General features: G+C 39.2%; 1 protein-coding gene across 1 annotated transcript; it reads left to right on the forward strand.

Moving 5' to 3' along the window:
* The first annotated feature begins 798 nt into the window (after positions 1-798).
* LOC132194768 (meteorin-like protein) lies at positions 799-23876 on the forward strand. The gene is made up of 4 exons (XM_059616257.1): positions 799-1086; positions 19263-19648; positions 19853-19909; positions 21604-23876. Exons 1-4 carry the CDS (start codon positions 947-949, stop codon positions 21927-21929), a joined length of 909 nt encoding a protein of 302 aa, XP_059472240.1. The 5' UTR covers positions 799-946; the 3' UTR covers positions 21930-23876.
* The last annotated feature ends 329 nt before the right edge of the window (positions 23877-24205 follow it).

A 24205-nucleotide genomic window follows, 5' to 3' on the forward strand; every position in this document is an offset into this window, starting at 1 on the left:
ATTAAGGAGAGGCTTTTGCAAAATAATCGGCCCGATTAATTGTGAAAATAATTTTTCTCTACATTAGCATTAGTTTGTTAATTAAGATATCAGTTCCAAAGGAGACATAAAGTAAGAAAATTGATGTCATTGAGATAACTGAATTTTTGAAATTTAACAGGGATTTTAAAAAGAAAATTCATTTTTGCACGTAATTGGCAAAAATTTCACCAAATCACTTGAATTAAGACGGAAAAATAAAATCAATGTTAGTCAAAATCAAAAATTTATATTGATCTTATGTGAAAAGTGTGAGAAGTTTTGATTGCATTTGTAGATAGAGCTCCTCGTTATCTTGATTTGAAACGTCGATTTCCTGTTGCAAGTAAAATATAATATAAAATGGTTGTAAATTATCTTAATCAGCATGAATTACAAATATTTTGGCTCTTTTGCACAGCCATCTGTTGGAAACTAGAAAGATAAAAGATAATGTTTACTATTTCAGAACCACGATTTGTAATCGGCGCTAATATATTTATTTATAAAAAAAAATCATTTTTTAATATAAATCATTAATATTAATGATCCACAATTAATAATTATGAACGTTTTTAATGAAAATATTTATATCATTAAATAAATAATTATAAAGACATTATAATTTAAAAGTATTAAAAAAATCTTTAAATTTAATCAAGTTATAAATAAAAAGAACTAATTTATTATTGTAGTTCTCGTGCAGTCCGTCGCAGCGCTCGGCTCGACAAGGGGAGACTCGTGCTGAGCTCGCGCTCGCGCTCACTTCATTTTCGGAGATCAGAGAGTCTCTGGCTTCGATTCAGTGAACACGTCCGACCACCGAGTGTGCGCGGCCCTCGCTGAATATGGATTGTCTCGTTGGACGCAGCGCCAGTTTTCGTGTCGTGCGATGATCGACGGCGCTTGGCGCGAGTGACCAACAGCCATGGCCCTGCGGTGCTCTTTTCTGCACAACCTTCGGACACTGCGGACGGCGCGAGTCGCCGTCCTCGTGATTTTCGCGTGCCTGGTCGCGCGGACCGCGTCCGAAACCGTGACCGCCGACGAGTGCGACTGGACGGGAAGGTGAGAATTTGTATAATTTATTTCCATATAATTTAAAATTTAGCTTTTAATAATTCATGAATCCGAGTGCGAATGAAATTTGAATTATTCCGAGATAAAATCTAAAGGAGGCACAACCCATGCCATTTGCATACATCACCTTTGAAATCTGCCTGGATATAAAGTTGTAATTTATTTGTGATCGAGCGCGGCACGCCCTGAATTTATAAAAAAGAAGAGCCGCGCGATCAATTTGTTGTCAATTTCGTCCAAGAGGGAATTCGTGTTTCTTCTTTTTCGCGTCCATAATATTTTCACAAACAACAGCAGACCTCTTTATTTATTCATTCGAAAGGGAAACTAAAATTATTTTCCAGAATCGAAAGTGAGACGTTTCGCGACCTTGGCTCTTTTTGTACAAAAATTTCTCAGAAATAAATAAAACAACCCTCTGACTTTTGTCCGTGATTTTCCGCCCCGATTCTCGACGACAGGCCGCGTCCAATCGACCGGAATTATTTACGACCGCTTCTTTTTCAATCGAGCAAAAGCACGTGCAGCTTTTCTACCTCGGCAAATAAACTTCTTTTTTTATAAAAAAAAACGTTTTTATTGTACGGATCATTGGCCTTGCGCGATTTCAAATTCAAATCTCATTTGAAATCCAAATCGGCGCTCGCCAAGTTTCTCTTTATAGAAGTGCACTTGTTCGAAATGCGCCGTATTAGGAATAAAAATGCATCAGACGAGCTGGCGACGCAGCGAACGCAAAAAGCGGTTTCGTGTAATTACAAAATGCACTTGACGTGCAGGACGGATACATACACAATGTGATCTGATTGTTTCGCTGGAAACCTGTACACATTGTTTTTGCAGGCCTTCTAAGGTTTGACGTTTTCGATTAATCAAATATAGATCGAGCTGGACAGTGGCTCGTGTTGGAAGGACATGCCCATGTTCGGAGTTAATTGTCGCCGGCGACGTCGAGTGCATTTCAATATATAGGCGCAAACGTTTTAATTTATTCAGGTCATGCAGGGAAATGAAGGCAAAATAAAGTACAACGTCGGCCCGTTTGAAGTAGCCGTTGTCCACTTTCTATATTCCTTGATCCAAAAACGGATGAAAAAGTACAAACACATATATTTCCGTATGCATTGTTGTCTGACACTTTTTTAATTTATATAACCTTCAAAAAAAGGAGTCTACTTTTATGAAAGTTAATTTATTGTCAAATTTTTTAAAATTATAAAATTCTTTTAGATCAATATTTTTAATTTAAGTTATTTTTATTTGAATTAATATTTTTTTTAATTGTTTGTAATCAATTTAATTTTCATCCAATTTAAATAGTCTGTAGGATATTTTAAAATATTTATTTCAAATATAGACATTATAAAACTCATTATGAAGACTAAGCATTGCAAATGAAGTAAATTGTTGATAAATATTTGGGTAGAAATGCTCTCGGAAGTCTTATTGTTAGTGAATTAATAAAATATAATTAAAAATTTAAAGCAAGTTGAACATTTTGTAGCAACAAGTAGTTGTTTCGCAAGTAAACGTGCGCTCCGTGCTGTTTTTGTGAGATGCACGCGGGCTTAAAAGGCTAAAATCCTGCTCAAGATGCTGAGCAGAAGCACATCTTTGGCTTCTTCTGCTGCAAAGTGTAATAAACACTGCTCTGCTCTAATGTTCGAGTGCATATAATACACTTAAAACCTGTCTCTCTTCAGCGTGTGGTGCATGTGCGCAAAACATCACGCACTGATTAAAAAAAAAATATACGTGCCGAGATTTCTAAACTAGCGCAGAGGAAATGTGGGAAAAGCTGCGGATTTGAGAAAAATCCTCTTTCGCAGACTAACCGACGGCGATATGAAAAATAATTCAGTTAGAAACTGGTTTGATGCCTCATTGGATTCCACTTTTGGTTAATTTTTTCGACTCGTTTTGCAATTTGTTCCGCCAACAAGTTATAGATGATGAGAAATAAATTTCCTTATCTCTCAAAAGCTCGATTTTATCGCTCGAAAAACAAGTTGAGCATAGAATGTGAAGAGAATCGCAAAACTTGCACTCTTTGTAATCACAATGATCGAATCTGCAGCACACGCTCGGCAATAATAACGAAAAAAATTGTTTATTATGATGATTTAGCCGAGAGAAGATATTTATCAGCGGCGGCATTAAATTATATTTGCGCGCAAATGCGGTTTGCGGCTTCTTCTTAATCACTATTGGATCATAAAGCTGCTGAAATATATAAATAATATAATATTGCAGCTCGCAAGAAACTGAGGCCGGCTGGCTGAAATTACACATTGTGGCTGGAGAGGCCGGTCTTGCTTGTGGTAATTGCCGATTGTGCCGATGAGGAATATAATAATGTAAGGTAGCGAGCGAGCGGCCGCTCTTGTGTCCACTTTGAGAAACGGGCTCGGGAGGGAGGAATAAAAGCCGTTTCTAACTTGGTACGTGCCACGCTGTTGGCCATTTTTGGAACACTTGTAATGCTGCATGATGAGCCAAGATTGCGAACATCTGGCGTCGATCGCCTCTAGTAGCGCTAATTAATTAGATATTCGGATTATCTATTTTTAATATTTAATTAAAAATTCAATTAAATTTTTATTTCAAAGTAAATTAACTTTTTATCAAGAATTTAAAACCCAAAGAAACCACTCGAAACGGGAAATAATTAAATTAGTACAGCACAAAACAATACGGACAGATTATTGGGGTGGTTTTAAAGAATTTTAATTTTGGGAAATTTTCGCCCTCAATTAAAATTGTTTATTGTCACAACAGGAATTTTTCTAACTTTTTTACACCGGCTTTGTCTCAAAATATCTCGTTGTCTCGGAACGTAATTCCACGTCAAGGCGATTAGTCGCAGTACTAATTTGATAACTTTTTATCGTTTAATTTATTGATTTAATTTTTTATATTTTATTATATAAGAAGAGCGAACTGAAGCATTTTTCATTATATTTATTTCAATTTATTTCCTCATTGATTTTACTTTTTAGACTTAACTTCTCGATTTACGAGTGAAAGTTATGCAAGGCTATGTGCTCATTAATTAATTAATTAACTTCCGAGTCGAAGTCATGCCAGAAAGTAAAAGCATTCTCCAGTAAAAGTGAATTATTTTCGCTCTCTCATATAATTTAATGGTGCCCGGATTACACACCTTTTCTCTCGCTGCCGGTCGGGCCGCTCCATTTACTTGCGAATTATTCATTACAGCTTGAAAAAAGCAACAAGCAATAAAATCTGGCTCTGCGTAACCACTTCTCTCTCTGTATTCATTTTTTCCGTGGCTGAAATAATTTCGTTTAAGCAACAGGTTTCACTTTTTGTGAATTAGCCTCTTTGAGCTCGAATTGAAATATTACAACTTCCTCTCGCGCAGGCGTTGGCATTTCACTTTCAAGCATGTGCCTCTCTACAAATACCTGTTCCTTAAGTTTTTTCTAAAAGCCCGAAACTTATTATCTCCGTCGAGACTTTTGATTGAATATATATAACGTGACATTCCTTTAACGGCTCTTAATGGAAGCTTATTTTCCGAGGAGAGCAAAGGGTTAAAAGCCGTGATGTGTGTGCGCGGTAGCGCGGCGTGAGTGCTAAAATATGTTTAAATATTTATGGGATTAACAATCCATCGTGTACGCCTAATAATTTTCCAGCTGCCCTGGCGACGCCTTTCAAATATAAATATGCGCCTTTTTCAATGTCAGAGAGCTCCATATATAAAAGATTCTGATCCGTAAAAGGTGTCGCGCCCCAACTTGTTAATCCGATCAGCTTGAGAGAGAAAATCAGAGCTTTCAATCTATGCCCTATTCATTAAAAATATAAATCTTTATAAAAATATTTGACTAAACGGAACTGCTGTAAAAAATTCAACATTTTGTCACACGTAATTTTCGTTGTGTACTTTTAGTAAAACCAATGTTTTCGGAAGCACAAAAAGCGCATTGCTTTCTTTTGTAGAGCCGTGGGAAGTGCATGAAAGAGCACGCGCTACTCTTTCGTGCCAGTGAGATAAAGCATGTCCGTGCAGGACAATTTCATATACACAAAGTTTCAAAGTGCTTGGTGGACGTGTCTGTGATGTCATCTGAAGTGGCCCTTCAAGAAAAGCTGAGAGTGAATTTATATTTAATCAAGAAAATTTTCGCGACTCGCCATGGGGGCACGGCGCGGATTACAGAGTTTTATATACATTTGGGAGGCGCTTCTTGAGAGAGATGCAACAGGCAGACAGTTGGCAAAAAGCGGCCGCGCTTTTGTGCGCTCGATTGGCGAAAGGAAATATCGCGTTTCAATTTGTGGAATGCTCCAGACGCTTTGTGGCGCAGCAGTTGGATTAAGAGATGAGAAGATGCTCTCCAGAGGCAGAGGAAGTGGCCAGTCTCAATGTGTCAATTTATATAATAGATTGGTCTATTTCCAGACAAATTCATTGTCAAGAAAATTCAATTATTCGTGTTTAATTAAAACTATTTTAACAATTTCTTTCTGTTTAAGATTTTGCCCTTAAATTTATTATGGCACTAAAATAAATATAAAATCGGCACCAGGGCTATATAATTTTAAAGTTTTGATACAAATTTTCATCTGAAACACAATGGACTCTTGAATAAATTATGCAGGGCGTGGTTTTCGCGAAGCATGGAGAATTTTGCCCGTGCCATTTGCGCCTTTACGGCGATGAAAATAAAAATTTAAAACCGACGCCGGTCCTTCGCCTGCAGCGACCCCATTACGGACAATGCGTGTTTCCAGGCGGGCACATTTAAAATAATGTGGGTGTGATTATGGAGCAAAAAGAAAAGAGCGCGCCGGTCTGCATTATTTTAAGTGTGATTTATCCTCGCTGCTCCAGATCTTGAGAGCTGCGCGCGGATGATGTCATGCCCTTTACAATGAGCAATTGTTGCGAATCAACCGCGTAGGCAGCGCTCTCGCGTCTTATGAATAAATTACAATGAGAGAGAGGCGCGAATTTGCATCTCTGCGCCAGAGAGTAACAAATCCGCCGAACGGCGAGACAAGGAAAATAATTGTCTTAAATCCCACATGTTCAATTTTTATTCATTCGGACAGAAATAATATGCAGGGCGGTTGCTGGAAATTTTCGCCGACTCACTTAAACCCTTTTTAATATTTTCTCAATCCATCAAGAATTAAAAAAAGAAAAATCCTGCGTGTCTCTTTTTGATTGAGAATGAAAGGGTGACACTCTCGCGAGAGAGAGATTGATTTGGTTTATTACCGAAGGCATTACCAGTCCATTTATAGGGAGTGTCGTACCGTCGATAGATGATAATTCCTCCGAAGGTTGTTGGTCCCTCCGCAGCATCCTTTTCCACTGGTAGCCGCAGGTTAAATACATACATAGACGCCGCGGCTTAAATGCTGAGATGGAGGCCCCGCGCCATAATGGACTTTATCATTTTTTTTTTATTCCATCGTCCGTCGTTGGATGGCTTCTCTTATTATAACCAACACAATTGTGACTCTCCTCTCTCTAGTCGATTCAAAAAGAAAACCCGGCATGTTTATTTTGGCCCCGTGGAAAAATAAAAAAATAAAGAAAAGCGCCCGCGGCTTGCTCGTCTAATTTAAATTTCGGTGCTGCTTTTTGTTCTCTGCGGACTAAATGAAAATTCACAGAAAGATGCTGGTCCAAATTGTGATGATGTAAATTGCGCACCATAAAAGTGCTGTAAATGAATTTATTACACTCTGGTATGCAAATTTATGGAGGTTTTTATGCCAAATTTAAGTTAATCTGAAGAATTTAAAATGCCTTTTATCATTTTTTTTATATTCAACACCAACCCGGACGTGCCTGCGAAAGTAAAATAACAACTGTGCGGATAATGGTGCTGCATGAATAATAGAGGGAGTGGTCGCGACCCTTTCTCTTTGATACAACGAATGTAATATAAAATGCGAGAATCGTGATTGCGAAGCAGGTCAATATCGTCCGTCCCCGCGGCCGTCTCGATAAATTATCGAGCTGTAATTTTTGCATACGAAAGTTTTTGTTCGCCTCCAATATATGAGTTGGGCGCGGTGTTATTTTACACTTTTGCCGTGCGCACATATAATTCATCGGTACAAACGAGCGTGACACTTCTCCGGTGGAAGAAAGGAAACAATATATTTCTTTATTTTGTGTAATATATTAATGCGATAAATCTCGTTCTCGAGCGATAGATTTTATTGAAATTCGCCACAATTAAATAATAGAATCGCCATTGTATTTAAGCGCGCAGGATTTATCTGCATTGTTGTATTCTTTCCCCTGCAGACCATAAATATACACCGAGAGGCAATAATAAGATAGAGAGATGTCTTTTCTGCAATAAGCCCATTGTTCTGCACGTTTTCCTCGCTGCAGTAATAATGGAAGGTTACCTAACCCCGAGCAGCACAGAGGTCATCAGGTTTCAGAGAGACACTCACGCATGAGCAGAGAAACCCTTCTCATGTTTTGCACTTTTCGAATCGACAGCTTTTCCACCCAAATATATATATATGAGATACAAAGCGCCCTTTTTCGATCAGGGCTCAGGGCCTCCTGCTGACAAAAAAGAAGAAGAAATAACAACCTTTCCATCATTCCATTGTTGATCTCAGCCTCTCCACTTGGAACCCGACGTGCATTATTTGCACCTGCACTCGGCTCAATGGAGGAGATTCAAATTTCCAGATCTTGTCGAGCATTGTAAAAGTACCCAAACACAAAAGTGCGCTTGTTTGTTACGGTACATTTTTTGAACAAAAAATCTGGTGTCGATTTCGTTGTGGCCATTTTGATTTAATTAAGTCGGCCAATTACCGTCGAATAAATTTGCATTCATCGGAAAATTCAAAATTCACGCGTGACGTGCAAATTGAATTGGATCTCAAGCAAGCAGGGCAGTCACGCCGTCGTGTTTCAACCTGCGAACTTCTGTCTCTCTCGGTCATTAACAAGAAAACCACCCAGAGAGGAATTTTAAATCAAGAGCACGTAGACGATGCAAATCTCTCTCTCTCTCTCGGTGCTGCTGCTGCTGGGTGGAGAGCAATAAAATAATGAGTAAATATATACAAAGTCAGAGCTCGGAGCGAAAAGAGACAGACGGAAATAATGTTCGGTGCGCAGGCAGAAAACGCCCCTCCATATAAGCAGAGACGCACAAACCTACACTGAGCTCTTTTTATAAATATAATTCGAAATGAATAGATGAAACGAGCAGATTGTTTTGTTCCAGCCAAAGGTAATAAGTAATGTAATGCTCGGTAATGTATGCACATTAGAGGAGATTTATCCTCGCGCGCCTGCTCAGACCCCGCATCCGTACATTTGTATATGATTTTATTTTTTTAATCTGGAGAGAGGTGCGCGCCATCAATTTTTGATTATATATTGGCTCGTGAATTATTCATTGCTCGGTCGGACACAGAAATCATTTCTGGCAACAACTTTTATTACTTTTTCGGTTCGCCCAAAACAACCGTACTTGTATATAACAAGGCAAGGTCAAAATCCCTTTGATTTGCCTCTTACTTTAAATAAAACATTCTCCGTCGGATTAAGTTCTTTGGGAGCGAAAACCTGTTGTCCTGAATATGAAAGATAAAACAAAAAACGCGAATTTTGTTGAAAAGTCTCGATTAAATCTTCAGCCATAAATTGCTATAATTTTCACGAGGCGAAAAAAAACTGTTGTTTACTTTGGCAGCGCAAAAAATTGAATTCTGCAGTAAATATTGGAAAAAAATTAACGAACTCTCGTGCCCGAAGGTACAGACTTTAAAATAATAGCGAGACAATCAAGAATCTCCGATGCTGTGAAAATAAATACGCTCTGATGATGATGATGGTGGAAAAAGCATTGTGTGGTTCGATGTGCTAAGTAAGAAGGAAAAAAGCGTTATTGTATTAAATTTGACGTCATGCAATGGAGTGGATCAAAGACGGGCCACCTCTCTTTACAAAGTACCACATCCATTGTCCCGCCGAGCCAAGAGAGCAAAAGCCTTTGGCATTTGAAACAAAAAATTACACACGATATTGTTTCTTTTGCATATAAGAGGGCTTCATAATTCGTTGGCACCTGACTCTGTACGTGCATTCATCTCCTCTTCGGAGAGTAAAAAAAGAGACGACTGCGAAAGGGCGTCGCCGTGAAACGCCTGCTTTCTAAACTTATAATACCCAAAGATCTCCTACGGCGTTCGGAAAAACTCGCCACAAAATCCAAAGCGCGTGTTGTGTATTAAATAGTGTGTCTGCCGCGCTTTATTTTGTAACAAAACGTCGTTATTATTCAAACACACACGTCATTGTGTTCCATATTATTCTGAAATTATGATAAGCCTAAAAAAAACGCACCTTCCTTTTTGCTAAAAATTATCCGAAAGAATGCAAAATAAAATATAAAAAAAGACCAGATGGTTCTTAACTTGGAAATCATATAGAGAAAAATGTATTAAAATTTATTATCCGTGTGTGTCGAATAAAATATTTAATGGTCAGCCAATATTCTATGAATTATTTCGCACCAGTTTCTCATTAAAGCATCTGTCAAAATTAGAATTTGATTTACACAACCGAAGCCAGTTTGTAAATTGTTTGCGGCTGTAGGAGCGAAATTACATTTGCATGAATAAAATATGATGAGTTCCATTTGTCTAATTGGCATTGCGAGAAACTCTTCTTCTTCTTCTTTCATCCGTTGCTGTTGCTTTTCACGTTAATTAATCTCTTGAATCCGAGCAAAAAGTCTCGGGGCGACGCCACGGGTGATTGGAATCAAAAAAAGTCGAGCCAGTTTGGCCGCAGACGTAATTAAAAAGTTGCGGCGAGATGGCTCAGCGCTGATGAATACCAAATGAGAGAGAACTGCCCTGCGCTCTTCGGCTCCCTAATGATGGTATTGTTTGCGTTAAGACAAAAAAATAAAATAACCAACAAACAATTGCATAACTAAACGAGCGACGTTAATACGCATAAATAAGAATTCTCTGAATTTTCATACGCACAATCACAATGCCGCGTGCTGATTAATATTCACAGCCGCGCGTTTTGCTCGCAAAAAGTAAAAGACACGCAGACGCTAATAATAATAAAATAATAAAAGAAATATGCGTCGCCGAGAGAGAGAGATTTTTTACGGGGTTGCAAAACAATGGCCCTCTCGTGCCCTTTTACAGAGACTTTGTTTGTATTTATATATTATATTGTTTCTCTCCTTTATTTCACGGCGCTTGATATGTCACTCTCTGTGTCCTTTTGTTCTTTATGCCTTCTAATGGGCGTCTAGCATTTTCTCTTCTCTTTTTCTCCCTCCGCCATATATATTGCGGATGATAATATTCCCGACAACCTTGGAACACCGGAGAGTAATGGAAGCATGTAAAATGCCAGGCGGCGGGTATAATTTGCTGGTTCCGCATGACTTTTGGGAAAATGACAAAATTACCGGTCTTGCTCGTAATGCTGCACGAGATTGAATTCGAAAATTGTATGGCTGCCTCAAAGATTTCCACTCTAAAAATTAAAAATAAATAAAACGTGCGCTATGCAATGTTGGAAAATTTACTATTTCCTCTTGAAATCGTCTGCATTTTAAAATATTTCACAATTTAAATCTGTTTTAATGCGCTAATTTTTATTTCATAAAATGAGTAAATAAATCAATAAATTTGTAAAATTATTCCATCGATGCGTTGGAATTTTACAATTCCTGTAATTCGAATAATTTATTCAAGTATTTATGTCTTTTTAATAATTCCAAGCATTAGAGAAACAAAAACACAATCAGAACACGAACGCGTGCGTATATATATCTTGTGTTAATAATATAAATTCCAATAAAACACGTGTGTGTGCCTGTATAATACGCGTTTTGAACTGAATTAATTAGATCACGCGATGCTCCTAATTTTACGATGAAAAAAGGTGGCAATAAAAATTGCCTGCAAGAATGCCCACAGGAATGTTTGCGGTGGAAAAAATTAACTCGAAAACCTGGTATATAAAACCAATAAATTATTCAACCCGGGAGCAAATTAAATTTGAGGGTTGCGCTTTTCCTCCGAAAATCCACCTGTTACTGCCGACGGCGCACAAAAATCTCCGAAGGGTGGCATAAAAAAGAGGCAGCAGAAAAGCTCAACTTTTGAATTATAAATAATGCCTTCAGGGCGAATGATTAATATGCGAAAAGGAGTTTTTGAAATTGCAGGATATGGCCGAGCGCGGTCGATCCCCAAAAGCGCATATTACAATGCCATCAACTTTGTGTGCCGTTTTTGGGAATAAAAAATACACAATACCAAACACGCATCTCTCTCGTTAATGTTTTTTTTCTCTCTCTGTTGATGTTATTTTTTATCGAAAATTTATATACCAAACTTAATGCCTCTCTTGCATGGCAACAAAACCGCTCATTGTCTCGCGAATTTACATTTAGGTCCCTTTTGAAAACAGGCCTGTGATTTAGTGGGACCCTTGTCAGGCTCAGGCAGCATCCCATAAAGTCCGCGGTGCGCGCGTCATCGTTTTTGACTTATATCTGATAGCACTAAAAGCATCCAAGCTTTTTACGTTTATTGGAGCCGCTCTGCAGTAATGGACCGGCGCGGCGCTCTCACACATCTATATATTTCCTTTCCAAGTGGGTGCCGAGGAAAACATTTTGATAAGCGCCGCGAGAGAAAAGATTTTATTTTTAATGCATCTCTCGAAATACATAATAAATTTTTACTCCCCATAAAATCGAGAGAGGAGTTCGGGAGAGATTTTATATTCAATGAGCGGCTTTTCGGTCTCGGATCAAAATATTATTGGTTTGCCCCAGGTGGATTAAATTCATCCGATATATCAAACTAAAGAATTCTCACACTTTCGAGAGTCAAATGTGAATGAAATACGAGGAAAGCGATTCAGCTCTGCGCGCTTGAATCGAAAACTTTGAAGGAAGTGGTTGATAAAGCAAAGGGTTTCGCCACGCATCATGAGAAACGTCGATCTATTAATTTCTCACAAGCTTATCTTCCTTCACCCCGCGAATATCCGCTGCTCACTGATTAATCCTCAAAACAAAAAAAAATATTAAATACAAAACCACAGAGGCGGAAAATTTGCATCTCGCCGATAAAAATATTGTGGGCCGAACTCTCTGCGTTTATTGCTTTTAATGCAATAAAGAATTCAGAGAGACAATCAGAGATAAAAGTATTCCCTTGTTCTAACTGCCTGGTCCATTTGTCCTTATCATGTTCACTACCAAAGCGACTCCCACTCGCTCTGCAACAATAAAAATTTATTTTACATCCAATAAAAATAAACACACAAACCGCGGAGACGAATCAAGGGTTACAGCAAAAGTAGTCCTGCTGCTGCCAATTGCGCTCGGGGCCAGGTAAACTTTTATTCTTCTTCCACTGGTCTCTTGTTTTACGAGCATTATCATTATGGATTGGTGTGTGTGTGTGAGTGGCTGGGCTGAAAATTGCCCGCGGCCCTCGGAATAATGATACACGGCGCGCGGGTTTGTGGGTGAAGCGAGCGGGCAGGGCAGAGTCTCATCACAAATGTAAAAAGCGGCAACCACCCTGCGGGAATTTACCTGGTGATGGAGCGAGAATAAATTCCTTTTCTGTGAACGCCTCCCGGTTCGAGAAACGGAGAAAGATGCGCGGGTTTTGATATTGTAATAAGCGGTCGTAGCCATTTTTTGATGTTTTGTGATGATTGCTCGCTCGCTCGAGTCGCTCGGCTCTCAGAACAGGGCATTCCGATTAGTGATTATATGGTGATGTTGGAATGATAAAGGACATTAAACATAAATCAGTGATGTTGGTCTATTGAGTAGTAAAAAAAATAATCATTCTCATCTTAAAATGTAATAAAAATATTCAATAATTATTGATTTATTGTGAAATTTGAAATTAAAGTATCTTTTCAAATAAATATTTGAAATTTACTCTTAAATTTTCTTACTTATGCATTCTAGTTTTGTTTTATGCTTTACTTTGAAAGCACTTTGGACTACAAGTGCATCTCTCTATCTTAAGCCAAAGTGAGCACCACCCATTGTATAATACCTGTGTGCGCCGCGCATCCTGCTCGATTTTGTGTTTTCCATTCCACTTGGCGGAGAGTGCACTTGGGCTGTCTGTCTGCGGGCGCCGCGCCCATTCCTCGGACGCTTTTTCTGTGGGTGCTGTGCTGATAAATTCGAAAAGGCACCCACCCGCCCGCCCTCTTATCTCCTCTGTGGTCGAGGCACCTTTTCACCTGAGAAAGAGAGTGAGTGACACCACCTCCTACTCTGTAAATATTATAAAAGAAGCAAGCTCTGTGCTCGCGATAACACATACACAACGCGAAAAGCTCGGCGCACACTTTTCTATTACCTGCCGCACGCCTTATTTTACCAAAATTAAACAAACTGATAAGTCTCTCCCAAAGCAAAAGGACGTGAAATGTTAAAGCAAATATAAGGAAACGTTCGTCTTTACTTAGAATAGGAAGAACGCTCTCGTTGTTTGTCACCGAGAATAAAAAGAGAGAAAACCGCGCGTCGCACGTGTTGCGTTTTGCGGTTTGAGGTGTCGAGAAACGTTGGAAATTATATCAATTTTGTTCATTTTTTTTTATCCAGTTTTAATTTGAATCACCTTCATGTATTTATGCAAATGAAATTTCAGCTAACAATAAGTTTTGCTAAAATTTTTATTTCAAAATGAGATTTTTAAATTATTCCACCCGTCTAGATTTATTATTAACGGACGCTATTTTAATCGTTCGTCCCCCGATTTCAATCAAACCACTCGTCAAGATCGGCGATGATAATAATTCTATTTGGTCCGCGCTCGCGAGTCAATTAAAACGCGACTCATCTATCACTGGGCGTAATTGGTTTTGGCCCCGGCCTCTCTGCAATATTCTCTATTTCTGGCGTGACGTGCTCCTTTTATCAGCCCCCCACGGGCGGCCGCATTAATTTTCCGCCGGTGGATTTTTTTATACTATGTAGTCTAATTGCCGCCGAGCGCCATATCGCCACGGGTAGGTAGAATATTATTATATATACGTGGCGTGAGCTCTATAATAACGCGCGTTTAACCTCCCCGAGCAGCATTAATTTCATAAAGTACCTGCCTTTTACCTTCGACCGGACAAAAAAGTTTCGAAATTATGAGCAATTTTCTTGCTCCTTCTGGAAAGGCTGCCAGGTATTTATCACAAAGACGATTTACTCGGAATATGGCCTGCGTTTATAATAATAGATCGGGCATTTTTCGAGGAGGAAATCCGTCGTGCACGGATTGAAAAAGGTTGTTTGCCGCATAAGCCACATAAAGGGGGCCGCGTTGAATTCCTATTCCAGAAAAGCAATTTCTGCGGCTGATCGAAAGAGGAAAACGCGCGCTCGTTGAAATCTCCGGCTATTTTCTGCACACAAATGTTGACACCGCGCAGACGTTTATTTTATGGAGGCGCCGGCCAGGATGACAAGAACCTTTTCCACAGAGGGGCGTGTCGAAGGATGCGGTGAAGTAATGCACTTTTGTAAGAATATGACTGACACGAGAAAGGCATTTTATTTATATATTTTTACACTGCCTTGCAAGATCTTGGCTTTTTGCCAGCGCACAAATGATGCCTCTTTGTTTTTGCGTCCTTTTCTTTGTCGTTACTTGGGCAATTTCGAAGGTCACTCGCACGTACGTACGTGTCTTTCAAATCACAATTAAATGGAGCCTCTCTTTGAATTGGAAATGAAAGAATAATTAGCGTTGCGCGGCCGTTCTCAGCCGCGGCTGTCTCTCGTTTCATTCTTCTCGCTTCTCAGTAGTATAACAAAATGAAAGATGAAGCAACCCACTAATTATCAAAAGAGTGTTTTAAAAGGAACGGCCGAGAGACGAAGAAAAAAATCCAAAAGTGCCTCATCACACAAAGACAGCGTGCAAGGCATGACAAATTAATGCGCGGTTGTTCATCTGTCCGTCGCAGATCCTGCTTTTCGGTTTCAATTTAATTTTCAATCTGCTCGGAAATTTCTCCCGATGGCACGGGACAAAAATGGACCAGCGGGAGTGGAAAAAAACCAACAGACTGGAGATAAAATACAAAGCGCCGTCGGTGATGAAGAAAATCCTCCTCGGCCAGGACAAAGCAAAATATCACGCACAGTTTTCCTCGAGGCTGCTGATCCTGTGCCGCCGACCACCTACAGGTCGGACACATTTAGAGAACAAACACCAGTGGATATTTCGTTCCCCGAAAAAAAAAATAAGCCTCCCCCACGGTACATTACCTTTCAGAGAAGAGTGGAAACTTTTCAAATAACAGACAACGAATTTTTTGCTGTCTGCCTGATATCAATACGCACCGGCAATAAAAGGCCCCAATTGAGAGGCAGTTTTAACAGAGCGCGGCTTTTGATATTCGAATAAATAATCTCCAGGCTGGATTATTTACTTTGCTAAACCAATAAAAAATTCATAAAAATGTTGTAAAAATTCGTCCGTAAAATTTGACACAAGGAGGGCTTTTATTCTCCAAAAAATTTCTCTAAAAGTTTGAAAAATAATAAACCACCCCGCGTTTTCAAAGCAACACGTCCGCACCAAATCACGCGTCTGGCTTTTTTCGCCGCTCACTTTTGGAGGGAAATAACAACAGTCTGGTGACAACCTGCACTGCTTCTGGAGTCAATAGAGCGCATATATACTTTTTTCTTCCTCCCCAAACTCCAGATGACCTGCTCTAACCTTCCCCCTAATGTGCGGCAGGGATTTCAATGCTAGGTGGAGGCGTTGGTTGAAAAAACCGACCCCAGCAACACCCACATGCAGCTAGGGGGGTAAGGAAAGAAATCCAAGAGCTTGAGGGTGTTCTCTGTCGGAACACGTGTGCGGACCCTCGAGGCTTTATTTTCGCTGTGTGATCTGTGAAAGGCGCAGACGAAAAGAAGAAGGGCAGGTGCGACGCGATAATAAAAATATTATTCGGGCGTGCGTGATAATCGGTCGGTTAAAGTGATCATCAAACGCAATTGAATGCGCGCATTCCTCCACCGTGCAGGCATGAATGTAAAATATTTTTTCGAATATACCGCGCCGGATGCGTATAAATAAAACACGAATTTTATATTTCTAATAAAAGTGTCTGCGGCGCCGAATATAAAAAGAGTTAGTTCCAGTTATCAATAAAAATAAGGTGTTTCTTTTATTACCAACGCGTCCATCTCCTATCGGATTTCCGTATACCTGCGACATTCATAATGGAATAAAATATTCCTAGCGCATGGCGAAATCTCTGTCGCATTTGCCTAAGTGCCTCTTAAAAGGCGCGGATGGGCCCCAATTAGGGTGGTGAAACAAGATTCCCCTCTCTCAGCCGCCGCCGCTGCCGGTTTATTTATTCAATTTTAAGCAGATATCTGGCCACGGTTTCTGCTCTTGAGGCACGCATAAATATTTGTCTCCGTCCGAGTGAGATAATTTGTCAAATCCTGCTTTCTTTCTCCTTATCTCTGTCGAGGCAGGCGACCGCAGAGAGTGCACGTGTAATTTTCGGTTGATGCGCGCGACCCTCATATAATGTCATCATCGTTTAATCCGGCAGCAAAGGGGACCTGTTGTTGCACAGCAGGAAGAACAATGGATTATTATTTGCCGCCACGACACCAGCAGCTCTCTTTCCAAACCTCCATCCTCTTTAATAATTTCATATTGAAAAATTTTTATTTTTTAATTCGTGCACGTGCTCTCTCGCGAATTGTATGTAATTGGAGCCGTTTTGTTTTCCGAAATGCAGAATTAATGCGTGTCGAGAGACCTAAAAGGCCGCGGCCCGACTCATCAAGCAGGTTTGCGGTCCGGCGCAAAAAATTTTTAATTCTGAGGTCGCTTTTGATATCGTCACACGCTGCAAATAAAAATGTTAATGCGAAAGAGCAACTTCGCGGAAATTATTAATTCGATCCTGCGCCGGTCTCCAGTTTCACGCAAGCGATTTTTTCACAGCCGAACGGGCGCATGTGCGGATAAAATAATGCGACACAGACGGCGCGGCTCTTTCCTTTTTCATGTTTCAATTGGAATCAATTAGAGCGTGTGTTTGGCGATATAAATCATTATGAGCTGAAATAGACAAAGACCCCCATTCTACTGCATCGGCCTCCCATGATGATGTGTAATTAGAAAATTGTTCGGTATATAAATGAAAAGTGATTTATCACCATTTAAAAATGATGATACGTGATATTTTCAGTTTGTTAAATGATTGGCATTGTTTTATGTTGTGCGAGCAGAAACGGAAAAAGTGCACCGCCAGCATCACGCGATCGACTCCATTAATCACCGCGTGCTCTGAATGTTTTTCGATTGAAATACGGAGCGTGCTGCGAAAGGCAAACAAGGATCTTCCTGAACAGCGCATAATTGCTCTCCGAGATGATCTGGCGAATTAAAATAGAAAATTTTGATACGGATCTCTTTTCTATCAGAAATTGTACGTGCACTGAAATAATACAGCACCTTGGTGAGCCGAGCATATAAAAAGGAAAAGGCAAAGGTCGGATGCGCCGTGACCCCTCCTACAAAATATAAAGAACAACAACATTAGTGTGCTCGGTCGTGCGGCTTATGGATGAGCCTGGCGTCGCCAGAATGCTTATTTTTAACAGTCACATTTATAAATTCTTAATTCTTGTAAATAAAACTAGAAAGAGCCTCATGAAAAATTGATGTAAACTTTCGTGCGTTTCATAAATTCTAATTTGAAACATCCCTGACAGTGATTATTAATTTATGCAATCTGATTTTTTTTTCTCAAGAACAAATTATTCGCTGTTTTCGATCAGACCAATCTTTCTGTTCTGACCTTTTGCGCCTTGATTTGAATATTTTGATGAATACATATTCAGAGATGATGATTCAACATATATCGAGACCAACCGGTTCTTTTTCAGTCTTCGGAATGCATTCTTATACTGGTGGAAAATAATAATTTTGTTATTTCACCTCTCGCGTTTTGTTTTGAAAGGTTGTTACGTCCAACAAGAGAGACGAGAGATCCGTCTTGTAATAATACAAAAAGAGAGTGTCACTTACCACGAGCAAAGTGATTCCTCTCCTCTCTTGAATAAGAAAAAAAATAAATAATGTAAACCCAGCCGCGTATATATTAATATCAAACGGGGAGTGGTGCTCAACCTTTCTTGAAGTTCATTTTGTTTTCACTGTGACTTGCAGAAGAACACATTTTTAATGTGACACAAGCAAAAACAGTCGAATGGCGCCGACGATTTTTCACCAGAACGCCGCATGAGTCAGAAGAAAAGACTCCATTATTTGCACATCAAATCAATTGGAAATCGGCGTCGCGAAAAACCGCCCGCTGTTGCTTTCATTTTAATTTGCTCAGTCAAAAATTAAACGGAATAAATAAAAAAAACACCTCGCGGCTTCTCCGAAAATGGCTTCTCTGTTTCTTTCTTTCTCTCTCGTTCATTAATTTCTAAGCCGTCAACGCATGTATAAAGTGAGCGGCGTGGCAATTCGATTTAAATGTGCGCAGTCATCATTTTGATTTCCACCCCGTAGGTGGTTGGGTCGAGAAGAAACATACGAGCGAGCGAACCCTGCCTTTGTTAGTCTGTGGCACACACAAAGGACGCATTCCGTATATAACCCCATAGCAAACTCGTGAACAACACAATGGACCGCACCTGAAACCTTCCAGAAAAGTGGGCTGCCTGCACACCTGATTTCCCCTCAAAACGAGATCGATCGGTTTTGCGACCTGCAACAACTTGGGCCGCTCGGCAGGGGGTGGAAAAAAATTTAATGGGTAAATCAAATTCCCCCGTCTAATGGTTTGCTCCTCAAGAGTTAATTCCGAGTGCACAGAGAAGGGGCGAAGTCGAGAGAAATTGATGGCCCGTCATCAGGGTCCAGCACAAAGGAAAAGCAATTTCATCGCCGGGCTCAATTATCAATCATAAATTTATGCAGCAGAACATTCTGCATGTTAACAGGCGAATCCTCCCCGCAAATCGATTTATCATTTATTTTTAAATAAAAATGCAAAATTTTAATTTTTTTTTATTAAAATTTAATTGATTCTTGAATTAAAACGAGTTGAATTTCCTATGTTTCAGTGGTCCATCGGAGTCTGGCGTGACCTCCGTTTATCTGCGCTGCACTGAGGGCAGGGTGACTTGGAAACACCCCCGAGGCGCCCTGCTTGTGCTCCTGCGCCTCCCCAACCCCGTGTCCGCGGCCGCCCAGTTCAGGGCGTGCGTGCGGCCGCTCAAGGGCAGCGGCGGCACCACCATTTGGCTGCAGAAGAGGGCTAGTCTGAAGAAAATGTTCCCGGAGGTCAGGGTCAAAAGGGGCGTGGCGCCACCCCTGGAGTGCGCCCTCTCCGAAAACGGGCAGGTGGCGCTGTTCGTCGAGACGGAGGCCGGCGCGCCCGACACTGATCTCAGCTTTCAGTACCACCTCGAGCAACTGCCTTCCAGCGGCAGGTTCGACCCTGAAAAAGGTAAGAATCAGTCAAAGATAAATTATTTTTTAGATCTTGTAGCATTTCCACTAAATTTTGACGCTCAGCTTCATAAAGAAGAATTTTAAATCAAAATTTCGTAAAATAAATTAACTGTCTTTAAGTCGTGATTGAAATTTAGACATTTAATTTACTTTAAAAATTTGAACGATCTCAAGCATATTTTTTGTTTTGAATTTGCAGAGTGCAAACCGTGTTCAGAGGAGGAACTGGCAACAGCTTTCTGCACAAGCGACCTAGGTGAGTTTCTATTTAATAGTTGGCGAACCGTGGGACCGCGCGCCGTGTTTGCCTCTCCGGCCGCGAGAGAAGTGTTAATATATCGCTAATTCAGCCAATGAGCGAACAGTACCGTCTTTTATATACATGGTGTGTGCGTGCACATTATATGTTCATACTGCGGCGTTCATCAATTTGAGACCTCAGCTTTCATTCGTTTTTATTTAGACGGACAGTCTCGCCGCCGCACTACTTTGGCCGAAATTATTCATGCGACGGGCCATTATGATAATTTAAGATGAGACACTTTCGGTGACGTCATTTGGCGTTGCGAGCACACCTACAGCATCCGGGCCGGGTAAAAAACATCAAATGCTGCTCCATCGTCATTGTCACCAGCTGCCTCCGAGTGATACTTTTAATTCTAATTCTCAAGACTCTGATGCTTTTTATGCGTTTCCTCTTTGGAAAAAAGCTGCTTAGGCTTTTTTTGCAACACGACAGTTTAATCCTCGGGCATTTGGCGAACATGAATAGCAAATTCGCCGGCAGGATTACTAGTTAAACTCGTGGGGATTTGAAAGATTTAAAAATGCTGCACGAAATTTATTTGCCTTCGCAATATAATTGAAGCTGTAAATCAAATTAAGTACGCTTGAAATGCCGAATATGAAAAGTGTTACGTTAGTTTGCAACGCCAATGAGAAATTAATCTTTGTGCGCCGCCAAGTTAGAGAGCGTGAGAGCCGTTCTAGAAATTTATTATTCTTTACCGTGGAGGCAACAGAAAAATACATAATAAAGCGGTCTTACAACGCAGATAAAACTGAAACTAGTAGCGCAATTATTTCAGGAATTGCCTACCGCGTTCGCCGGAGAAAATTTCCAATCAGGCCTTTTTAGTATTTTTTGCTCTCGGCAGGCGGGCCTGAGCCGAATTTCACGTTTACAAGCACAGGCGCCACCATATAAAACATTTTGCCCACGAGAAACCGGTTCTCGTTCTCGGAATATTTATTAAGAATCGATATAAAAAAGTGGTGTACTTACAAGGGACGGAGATATTTTGGCGAGACGAACAACAATAATTCCTTTTGTCGGCGCCTCGAAATGAGAATTTGAATATAAAAAAAAGAGGCTTAAGACATAATGAAAGCAATAAAAATATAAAAACGAATGTTGAGGTGCAAGTGCTGAGAATATAAATTGGCTGATTAAGATATAAATTCAATACGATTTAACTTAAACAGTAGCAAAGGCATGAAAGTTAATAAAAAAACTAGATAGTTTATAACCTAAAAAAACCTAACCTAAAAACCTAAAAACCTAAAAAAACAATAATAATATTATTAAAGTTATAACAAATCAAATTTATAAATTTCTTTGTTGCATTATTTTGAATTATTATATTATAATTTTTAAACTTAATTTTTTTTAAATAAATTATATTTTAAAAACAATAAAAATTAAATTTCTTTTCAATTTATTGTGAATTTTAATCAATTTTTTTTAACATATCTTGCACAATTACAGTAAAATCTTTTAAAAAATAACTTAAACTTTAGTGTCTGGGCACAAAAATGTTAAGTTTATATTACGTTCAACAAAATTGAATCAATAGAATTTATTGAATTTATAAAAATATAAAATTTTACAACAAAATAAATCTTCTCAAATTGTCAAAATTTTAACGTCTTTGATGTCATGTGTTTCAGTCGCCAGAGGTCGCATTGTGAAAACGGCCGAGAACTTCGTGCTGAAGCAAACGACGCTGTCGGTGCGCGCGACCAAGACCCTGCGCACCCTGCAAGGTGACGACGAGTTGGAAAACTCAATTCAAGCGCCCGTCGACGACAAAACCTTCCACGTGGTCGTCGGGCAACACTGCGACGCTCGGCAGGGCGACGGCGAGTTCGTCTTCATGGCGAGACGAAAACTCGGCGACCTGACGCTGACCTGCGCGCCCAGGTTGGAGGATTGGGTCAGGTTGTCGCGACGGCTGAACAGGGTAGGCGCCTCCGAGTGCATCCTGACCGCGTAGAAGTGCAAAAATAAACAATTTGGTGAAGAAAAAGAACAGGACTTGTGTACAAATATAATGAATTGAACTGAATTTTTATACATTCATCTTCCTATCAGTTGAAGCGATCATGATTTTAATTATTGTTTGTTGTTTAATTGTTTATCGACATAAGAATCCACAATTAGATCTTGCGTGTTTGTGTGAAAAGCGTTTAATTATTGCGACTTATTGAAAAAGGATCTTGATTTCGATATATTTAGTCATTCGAACGATTTGTTTTTAGTGATCTCGTCATACTTTGCCCATTTCACAGATCAGTGCGTTCTTTTTTTTACTTTGTACATATTAATTAATAATTATGCAAGTCAAGCAAGCTCAGATTTGAGTACGAAAAGGCCCAAAAGTGCAATCAGTATAATTTTGTTTCTGTAACGCGCGAATTTCGTCTGCGGCACACGTGTGAGAGAGTTTTTTTTTTATGAATGTTGTGTTTGTATACGAAAGAAGTGCCAACATGTGTGAAAGAGTGTAAAATTTTATATTCCCGTGTAAAACACCGCAGAGAGCTGGGAACTCGCTCGTCCTCGCAATGTGCTGCACGTCTCGGAAAGTTCATTGCCGCCCTCGGCCCCAAAGAGTTATTCTAGAAAAACAAACAGAAAGTTTACGGTTTTCCTTGAGAAGGAGTTTTAGCATCTTGGTGCAAATCAAAATTTATTCAGACACGAAAAACTCTTCTTCGGTCCTTCGGCTTTGATACGACGAAAGACGTGCCAGCATTTTAATTTTTAATTTAGAATTATAGTTAATCTCGCCAGGGAATCGATTGCCTTTTATATTTTTAAGTTCGAATCAGATATTTTGATTTCAAAAGTAGGATGCGATCATCCAAATTTTAAAATTATTTTGAGCACTAAGGGGAGAAATTGCCTAAACCTTTATTAATTAAGTTTTTTAATTAACTTTTAATCTTTTTTTAACCTTCAAACCATTCCTGCTGTACATTTGATTTTCCATCAGTATCATTCCATTCAAAATTTCGTGTCATTTTCCGGTAAGGAGCATTCGTGAATTCCGGTGCCAAAACTTTTTAATTTTGAATTCTTTGCCCCTCGTAAATGAACTATTAATGTAAGTTTCAATGCAATAATAATTAGGTTTAATTGTAAAAAGAACGCACTGAACTGGGAAAATGTTGTGAAAAAATAGAGTTGATTTCTCGAGACTCTGATCTCCATCCAAGTGCAATCAAGTGTGGTGCGAATAATTCACTGCTGCTCTCGTAATTACACTTTTGAAAAGAAAGTTGGACAGATACAATAAATATTGACCCAGCAAGCACGCCTTGTGGCGTTATAATAAATTTATTGCACACAAAGCAAAGTGAAAGGTTGCTCCGTTACTTTAGATTCCCACAAGCCATTATTTTTCATCTCCGAGAGCTCAAATTGCCCCTCACCTCTTTTCCAAAGCACAATGCGAAATAAATTTGACTCTTGATTTGCCACGGGCGAAACTGAAAATTGCTCTTCGTGAGTTGAAATTTGCTGTATGACAAATTGAGCGTTGGACGTTTTTCAAACACACTTTGTTTGTTATTGCGCCTGTCGCTACTTTCATGAATCATTCATGCCTTTTGCGCAACGAGAAAAAAAAGGCAGAGGAGCTTCTGCGGACATGTGTGCAATTTAACAACTTGCACAAGAAGATTGCACGCGGCTGAATTTATTGCGCCACACTCGTCGGAAATGTTTGTTCTTCAAAATGTGATTTTGTGTCGCTTGTTTTGTATAAAACGCATCGTGCGAAAGTTGTTGCTAAATAAAAACCTTTTGTCAAAGTGGAATGAATGTGTAAAAGTACGATCTAATTGTTTCTTGTGTGCCATCTGTGATAAATTTGATTAATGAAAAATGACTATCAAAATGCTTGTAAAATGCACATAATAATAAATGCCATTCAATTAAAAGATTTTCCAAATTTTCTTAAAAATAACCTTCTTAAAAATTAATGCTACGCAGCCATAATTAGTTTAAAACAAATGATTTAATAATAAAAAAAAAATTGAAAACAGACGAACAATGAAAGATTTAAGAAATAATTTTATTTATTAATTTAATAAGAATTAATTAAATAATTTAATGGTAATATTAAATAAGTTTTTTATTAAATCATAAACATACATTATTAAATAATTGTTTACGTCTTTTCTGTTAACTAAAAAAATACTTTAAAATTATAAAAATAATTAGATTATTAAATGAAGTTTTTTTCTCTAAATGTAGAATATGAAA

The sequence above is a fragment of the Neocloeon triangulifer genome, unplaced genomic scaffold (assembly GCF_031216515.1).
Source record: "Neocloeon triangulifer isolate White Clay Creek 2 clone unplaced genomic scaffold, ASM3121651v1 ptg000008l, whole genome shotgun sequence".
Taxonomy (NCBI): Eukaryota; Metazoa; Arthropoda; class Insecta; order Ephemeroptera; family Baetidae; genus Neocloeon; species Neocloeon triangulifer.